This window comes from Apus apus, chromosome 2 (assembly GCF_020740795.1).
Source record: "Apus apus isolate bApuApu2 chromosome 2, bApuApu2.pri.cur, whole genome shotgun sequence".
In the NCBI taxonomy this organism is placed as follows: domain Eukaryota; kingdom Metazoa; phylum Chordata; class Aves; order Apodiformes; family Apodidae; genus Apus; species Apus apus.
In genome coordinates, this window is record NC_067283.1 from 43800830 (window position 1) to 43809680 (window position 8851).

Below are 8851 nucleotides of genomic sequence, written 5' to 3' on the forward strand. Positions count from 1 at the left end.
TTTGGTTGTCTAAAGCGAAGTCACAGACAAGATGGAAAACAGGGGGCTGAAAACTAATAGTAACACCCTAAGTGAACATTTCTTTCCCACTTAGGTTGACTAAAAACGAGCTGGATGATGAGGCAGCAATGACTTTTGCAGAGATGCTGAAGGTCAACAAGAAACTGGTGCATTTATGGTGAGCTACATTCCACAGAGGCACAGGCTCTTTGGCAGTCACTGCATTAAAGCTTCACCTTCCAAGTCTATGTAGGTCACAGTGAGCTTTCTGTGCATGGTCTGGATGCAGCTGACTGGTTGTAGACAGTTCTTACGGAAAGTTAATAAAGCTGCTGTCTAGCATTTTGAACCTGCTCTCATACAGGGAAAAGTTTATGCTGTTTGTGTGTCCTAGTAACTTTTGAACTACTAATTGATTCCATCTCTCCTTAGGGGAACAGTACTGGCCTCAAACACAGATGTTAAAAAAAAAAAATAGAAGCAGACAGCTAGAATAGAATAATCTTATTTTGATTCTTACTGTTTATCATCATACTATGAAAGTAGCAAGCTCAACTCTTATTCTTCAACCAAGAACCTAGATGACAGACACTTAAATACATGTCCCATTTGCCTGATGTTTTCTACCAGGGATAGGACTTTCGCTCATGCAAGATATTCATCTATAAGACATAAATCCCCAGGAAACCCAGGATTATTTCTAGCAATCACAAAGAGGTTAAACTTCTAAGAAAGCATATCATTGGCTGTTCTAGTCCAGAGGTTCACAAGATTTTGTCTGTGGATGAGGTTGGGCAGATGTGGGCTGTGAAACAAAGAGCTGTCCATTAATGCCAACTGATCAAGAGAACATAATAAATGGAGTCCCTCTGTAAGCCTATACAAAAGCTTGGCTACCCACAATCTCGCATTCTCTGTATTAATCCTAGTTCCTGTCCCTTAGGAAGTATGCCCGTAGTCAGAAGTGCTAAGTAGTTGTAGCCTCTTTTGAAAGCAGTAGAAGCTCTGGTGCCCATCACTGTAAACATAAAAAAGGCAGGAAGGAGGAACAAACAACTTGATCTTGTTGTGCACAGCTGCAGATACACTTCACTGAGCAGTGTGGTTTGAATTGGTAGTAAAACTTACCCCATCCAAAGCAGGCAGAGCAATCTAAACACGTCTACTATGGCTCAGTATTGTCCAAGGGTTTCTGCCAGTAGACAAATTTATATCCTACTTTGTTGGTTATACCAGTGGATACCTCCAAAAGGTGGTGTCCTGCATAGATAGTTGAACTGGAGGCAAAATTAGTCTTTTTCCAGCAGCTGAAAGAATCTACTGGATCCCTTGCATCTTGATTCATTCACCAAGTGCAGAAAGTCCTTTAATGGCACTGCCTCCCTGCTTCCTTCCTTCCCTTCCTCCCTAAAAGAGCATCCAGTTCATTCCAGTTTTCAGCCTCATTCTGAATCCTGTGGGATTGGTGCAGCCAGTCACATGGAATGGTACAGGTATGGGGGCACACCAGGGTAGACTGGTATTTAATTAGGCTTGGCTGATGAGTATTTCAATACTACTGCAGATGAGGGCGCTTTGTTAATTTTTAGCTGTGGGGATGGTCTGAAGGGGTTAATAGGAGTTATCCACTGCTTCATCAGTTGTGCTACTTGAGGATCTTTTGTGTCATTTTTTTCCCTTCAGCTCAAATGAGACTTTATAGCTGTTAAAGTGGCTTCACGGGGACTTGCACCTGCTCATAACAGAGTCAAATTCAATGCCTTATTTTTCAAAGATCTTGCTGGTCTGAGACAGGAGGATTTGGCAACCTCTGGATCATAGCTGCTAAAACAGCCGGTCTGCACAGGTTCTCAGAATCTTTGTGCATCCCTTAGAAAGGCATCACATTGTTCTTGATAAGAAAACACAGCTAAGAGGTTAGTCTGTCTCAAGGAGTCCACAAATACCACAGTCCCGTACCAGCAGTAAGCAGCTCTTAGCAGAAATGTTTCAGCTAGGTAATTAAGCTCAGTATCTCCAGAGTGCAACCACATGCAAGAAATGAAAGCAAAAGTCTGAATCTCCGGGCTCTGTTCCTGAGAGTTCACGTGGGACATTTAACCAATACCACGTACCAGCCTCACAGAGAGCAATCATAACTGTCTTCTGGTGGCAAACACACAGCTTTGCTCCTTGACATCTAGCTGAGTAGATTGTGCAGGTGCTGTCAGTTACTTTGCATGTTGGTTTGACATGAAGTGCTTTCTTTTTAGGCTTATCCAGAATAAAATTACAGCCAAAGGGGTGAAGTACCTCAGCGAAGCTCTCAAGGAGAACACGGCTATTAAAGAAGTCTGGTAAAGATCCCTTCCTCAAAGGCTCACTTTGTAAACTTTCTTTCCCTTTAAAACACTTCTGGCCTAACTACTTTCCAGCCTAAAAAAATTCAGGGCAAGTTTATCTGAGACAAAGGTTGTAGTTCCAGCTGTGGGCTTCAAACAGGTAAAAAGCCTCTGTCGTTGAAATACTTCCCTGTGTGTCATGGATGTCAGGCAGTTTTATTAGTTCGCATCTGTCTGTACCGCTGATGTGCAGAACACGTGTTTGCAGAACTGGGGACCTCAATTTATAACCAAGTTTTCCTTGCCCTGATTTATACTTAGGAATGTGTTTATGCTTTTTCAGGAGCTAAATCCCCACAAGCAGGAGATGGTTACATTTAATTAGCATTACTAATTTGGTTCATAGAATTTGTGCTTGGATTTTCTTTGGGCGGTGCTCCAAACACACTGGAAGTGCTAAGCTACAAGCTGATTAACTTTTTGAAAGATATGCTTGTTTTAGATTAGATGGGCATCACACAGTCACCCATGTGCATTGAAGGCAGAAAGCCAAATACCACATTCCTTACCTCACCTCAGGGAGCTCAGGAGTCAATAGAACTGCGCTGGTTTTAGCACTGCTGCTTTATTATTGAACATTACATTTATTTATATGTATTTGTTTTAGTGAAAGGACACTGAATTCTTGCTTAGAAAGACTATGACTCACTATCTGACTCGTGGGTTCCCTGGAGATGTGGAAGAGATGCTTTTTTCAAAGGCCAGTGCCAGCTTTCATCTACAGAAGAGGCATCAATTCCTACATTCTGAACCTTCAGACCAAAGTCTGTCTTTTAATTCTTGCCTGAATTTTCAGAGGTGGTCATTAACCCACATAATTTCATAAGTCTAAATGGTTTAATGGGTTTCAGCATTTCTGAAAGCTGCATTTACCAGGCTGCTCATTTGCAGGTGTGTAAATATCAATCTAGATTAACTTTATGTAGCCAGACTTGAAAATTTTGCTGTAAGTCATTTCACATTCCCAATACCTGAGTACTTAACAGAGTTGTCATGGAAGACACAAAATGCCCTGAAGACTATCTAAATTTCTTTAAAGTAGCCCACTGCATGGTAAGAACCTTTGTTAGCTCTATGCTGCTTGCTGCAATGCAAGCAGCAGGGTATCCAACACTGAGTTCAGTTCAAGTGAAGTTTAGGTGTTAGGAACAACTAGCCTTGTTCCTCCTGTGTGCAGTGGGAACAGCAGTGCTGGAGCCTGACTGAGCCCAGCTCCCAGCTCTGTGCCCTTGAGAAGCATTGCAGCTCACACAGCATTGCAAAGCTGTGATCTCTGCTCCAGAACCTTGGAAAAACAGAGGATGGGCAACAGCCACTACCTAATTTCCACCTCCCTTTTATTTTTTCCCTCCAGTTTGAACGGGAACCTGATAAGCCAAGAAGAGGCCAAAGCTTTTGAAAATGAAGAACGGATCATTTGCTTTTGAATGAGGGTTTTCCCGTTGTGACAAGCTTCATGTTACCAATGTTTCTCCTACATTTGGACTGCAGAGTTTATAAAGGCATAAATCTGCAGTGCTCACGGCAGGAGAGAGTTACATGATTAACTGCCTTGTAATGAACATGCTGCGCTCCCTCAGCTCCATCCCTTACCCTGCCTGCTATTCATAATCCTTCTGGTGAGTGGGAAGCTGCCTGGGTAAATAATTAATGTTTGTGTGGTGATTTGAAGATGAAATGCAAAGCCTTAACAGGTCAACTCCACTGGCAGGTGTATACATTTTGATAACTGAGTTTAGAGTTACTCTGTACACTGATGTAAATAACCTCTAACTTATTTATATACATAAATATACATACACAAATATATGTATATATGCAAGAAGGGGTACGAGATGCACAAACTCGACAAGTTCACAGTATTATCTGCCTCATAACTGAAAATGAACATCCATAGCTTTACTGGAAACATAATAGTTGCATGATACCAATGTTTTCAGCATGAATACCTATCTCCTTCCTAGAAAACAGGCTCTTATTCCTCCAGTGACTACAGACAGGATTGTAGACACTGCTTTGTTTTTTTAGGGTTTGGGGTTTTTCAATCATCTGGTGTGGTTTTTTTTCTTTTATACAACCAGAAGTCCTCACTGCCATCACTGTAGATGCATAACACTGGCAAGTAAAGCACTTGTGCTTAACGTTTCCTGAGGGCTACACAGAAACTGCTACCTCCTGTTTTCACAGTGTTTGTTCTGGGGAGAGGGGCTGGAGATAAATGTGAAATATTAATTAGCAGGCTGTTCATTGCCTTGGCTCTGGGCCTAGACACTATGCTGGTGGCAATACACCAATATTAAGTTGCTTGGCTTCAGTGGTGAGAAAGGACAATTGGAAATCAATTGCATCAGGTAGAAATCCCTTGTCCCAGCAACATGTAAGCACAGAGAGGGACTGAGATTCGCTTGGAAACCTTTTATCCAGTGCTCGAATTAGTGGCAAGAGCCAGGCCAGATAGCAATGATAAGGAAATCATGGTAGGACTAGCAAGAAAACATTATCCCCCTCAAAATGATTAGCATTTAGGGAGTGTAACCATTAAGTGCCCTTAAAAGAAACCAGTTTGCAAAAGAGTGGGGAATTTGATTATTGTGTGAGTGTGTGTGTGTGCGTGCAAATCAGGCATGCTTTATAAAGGTAAACCCAAATTTTATCCCCCAGTGTGTACAAGGAACCTAAAATGGAAAAAGCATGATCCATTTTCCTTCCTTCTCCTGTGTTAGCACCCCTAAAAAAACTTTGAGAAACATTTCTCCAGTGCTGAGGAACCCACAAAACCTTGGTAGGCTGGAAGAAGAAGAATCTCCAGTTAAAATGCCAGACCCACAAACCTTTGCCTTCTCATCTCCCAAATCTGCCCCCTAAGGCAAAACATGAAAGAGGGCTTGCTGTGTAGGTCGGAGTTTCTCCATTTCTTACAGGGTAGCAGACCTTTCTCTTTCACAGTCCCCAGTTATGTCTGCTCCCTTCAGCTCCCCAACACATTTTTAAATACTCATAAAGCTTTTCACAAAATCTGCAGTTAAAAAAAACCAAACAACACAAAAAAAAACCCAGCAAAAGCACCCCTTTGTGTTCATTATTTTTCAGTGAATTTCCTCCCTGTCCCCATATCAGCACTGATGTTTTTCACAGGGAGACAGATGAGGCTTTTCGAGCGTGCCAGAGGAAAGTCAGCTAACTCGAAAGGTTTCTGCACCTGAGCCATTTGTTTACTGAAACAAAGTACATGCAGTTATGGATGAGATGGATTTCAATTGCAAAAACATCTGCCAAAGCCAGGCCTTTAAAGACTTCTCAGCAACTTTAACAACTCTGATGTCCATGTCAAAACGTCATTCCTGTTTTGCCAGCCTGGTCTTGCAGAGGGGAGGAGGCACTGGTGCAGGAAGGGCCTTAACCAGAGGTGTCATTTGCCTGTGTGGAGGGAAGTGTGCTCCCGGTTTGCTCTATTCAAGGAATAATTTGCTCTTTTACCAGGTAGAAAACACAGTTTAAAACTCCAGCTCCTGTCCTTATTTCACTGATAGACTAAAGCAGTACAAAGTATCCCTGACAGCTCCCTCTGGGCTTTCCAAGGCAGACACTTCTGCCCCTGTTTTGGTTTACAGCAGCCTTCGGAGACACTTGTAGCGTGACAACAACCTCAACTGTGTTGCAAATCCTGTTACATGCCCAGCTGTTAGAAGCCCGGCATCCACTGCATGTCGTTTCAGAGACTGGAGCATCTGCAGGGCTGCAGTGGCTGAACATGGCCTCAGGGCAAGCGGTGCAGGATCAAGCCCAGCTCCATGTAGGACAGAGTTTGGCACCTATTATGGATGGTGCCAGTGATCACACCAGTCACAGCCACTCATTCCAGCTCGGTCTGGCTTTGACAAGACTGAGGGGTTTCAGTGTCCTGCTCCCAGCTCACCCAGGGCAGAGGGTCTGCTTCATGCAGCACATCACGGCTTTGGGAATTGTGCTGAGGAAACAGGTTGCTGCTCTGGGAGCAGCTGGAGTTTCCTTGTTCACTGGCACAGCATTTCAGGCTGAGGTTTTTTCGTTGTAGTCCTACTGGGCTGTTTGTAGAGCCCATCAGAGCAACATCAGCAGTTTGCACCAAGAGCCTTGTTTACTGGAATTCACAGACAATGGTAACTTTTTTTAGGACTTACTTATAATTTGCTAAGGCATTCTCTGTGTGCCATGTTATGTTTTTTTTCCACTTGTCCACTGTGATAATAAACAGCTTTTTAAAGAACCTGATCAGGCTGCCTGCAAGTGCTTTGGCTTTGCTGAAGCCCTGTGAAGGGGCTTGGCTAGATGGAGACAGAACTGTGACAGCCTGACCACTTCTGGCTGCAGAGGAGAGAGAGGAGCTGCCACAGCTGGGACAGCCACCACCATCCATGAGTGATGCCAAAAGGCAGTGAGAGACTCACGCCTGCTTCCCTGTAGCTTCACTCCATTCCCTTGCTTTGGTTTGGCAGAGGCAAGAAGGAGCACATTGCAAAACTGTATAAATGGCTGCACTTACGAGCAAAGGTGTCAGAGCTAGGCCAAAGGCAGCCAGGGACATGTGCACCATGAGGAAGGAGAGGTCACTGCAGAGGGCAGCTCTGATGGAACAAAGAGCAAAAAGCTGCACCTGCACACAGAGAACTTGACTGTTGCTTTCATAGGTAGAGATAAAATGGCAGGATGTGGTGCTATATGAAAACAGAGGCCAGGTCAGGAGCTGCCTGCTGCACGTGGAGACTCCAAATTTACTCACAGGAGATGGTTTCTGTTCACTTTCTGAGGGCTCTTGGTTGCCTTGTGGGATGTGTGTGGCTTCTAAAAACATCATGTAGGAACAGTGGTGATGAGCCCTTCCTTCCTCCCCCTGCTAGGGACAAACTGTGAGAGGCTCCAGGGAGTGCCACAGGGCCTGGGCAGTCCCTTCTTTTATCCTGGGGAATTCATGTTCAGATCCCCCGTGAATCTCAACAAGGCTGACTTTAGCTGGTGTTCGGTTTCCACTCCCAGAGGTAAAAGAGAGGTAAGAGCACAAACAGCAAAGTTTTGAAATAACTTGCCTTAAGTACATGGTGGGACTTGAAGGGAAGGATGATGTTTCAGAGAAAACAGCAGCTTCAGTTTCAGGAGCATCAAGGCATGAGAGGTCACAGCAGATGGGTCAGGGAATAAATACTGGTTTTGTAGTCAGCTGGGTGCAAAAACTACATCACTTTGAGCTTGGAAAGCAGGGGAGAAGGGGATGTCCTGTGCCCTCATATGTCTGTGCAGCCAGGGAGTCCCTGGGTGACTGCACCAGAAAGCAGCAGATTTCTGGCAGGGCTGATGCCACCTCACCCACTCAAGCTCAGCACCTTTGGGGGCCAAGCAGCACCTTAAGGTGGTGATACATAAATCCCTCTTGTGCACCAGGGCTGCTGGACAGGGGGCTTCCCAATAGCCCCAGGAGGCTGTGACCCTCCAAAGAAGTGTGGAAATGGAAGATGCAGAGGTTGGCACTAGGTACAGGAGAGGAGGAACGGTGTTTTTGCTCTGGCTGTCCTATTGGTAGCTACCACCATGTTTTCTCTGCCCAGCAGAGCTGCTCAGGCAGGGCCAGGGATCCAATTCCCAGCCCTCCCCCTAGCCTGGCCCCTGCCCCACACATGGAACAGTTCAGAGTCACTCACAGGGGAGTAGCTCTGTCACTTCACTGGACACAATTTTCCTGATTTGGTGGTTCTTCTCATTCCCTTGCCCCAGACCTGCTGGCTTTCATAGCCCCAGCCACCACAGTCCTGCTTGGAGCCATGCCACATGCCAGCAGCCACCTCTGTCCCTCTGGAGCAGTGCTGCTTCAGAGGCATCAGCAAGACAGGTGGCACACACCTAATGGGGGCACAACTAAATCATCACACCCTGCTCACACACAGCCCCTCCTGCCAGCCCAGCAAGACTGACAAGGAACAGACAGACACTTCCCCCAAGCTTAGCACCTTCAGCAGGTGACCATTTTGTGCACTGCAGGCAAGCCCAGATTTGAGCACCTGTGCTTCCCACATCCTGGCCCCCAGTGTGAGTAGCCAGTCCATGAGGTGGCCACTGGTGGCACAGCTGCGGGCCACTTTCACCCCAGCAGCAAGCAGCTGTGCCTGAAAGCAACCAAGTGTGGAAGAGTCCCCTTTGCTCCCTCAGGAAAGAGAGCAGGAGCTCCAGCTCTAGCAAACCATTTGCAAACAACTAAATTATGCCCAACAGCTCTCATCCAGGGATTCATCCTGCACACTGAAGGCACCAACTTAATTAAGTGCTAAAGTCTCATGAGCTGGGAGACTTGGACCTCACGAGCTGGAGCAAATGAAGCTGTCAAGTTTTCATGCTCCTGTTACCTGCCGGACTCTTAAATCCTGAGTTTAGCAGATGTTAATCCTGGCCTCGGTGGCTTGTGAAGATGAAAGCTGCTCCCTTTAGAAGTCACCTGGATCCAG

At 45.4% G+C, this 8851-nt stretch overlaps 1 protein-coding gene across 6 annotated transcripts in view; it reads left to right on the forward strand.

The window, feature by feature from the left end:
- Positions 1–6632, forward strand: part of NOD1 (nucleotide binding oligomerization domain containing 1) — a 28532-nt gene extending 21900 nt beyond the window's left edge. For all 6 annotated transcript variants that reach the window (XM_051610334.1, XM_051610336.1, XM_051610335.1 and 3 more), the window contains 3 exons: positions 95–178; positions 2253–2336; positions 3736–6632. In XM_051610334.1, the coding sequence (XP_051466294.1) occupies positions 95–178; positions 2253–2336; positions 3736–3808 (241 nt within the window). In that variant the 3' untranslated portion in view covers positions 3809–6632. The remainder of the gene's footprint in view (positions 1–94; positions 179–2252; positions 2337–3735) is intronic.
- The last annotated feature ends 2219 nt before the right edge of the window (positions 6633–8851 follow it).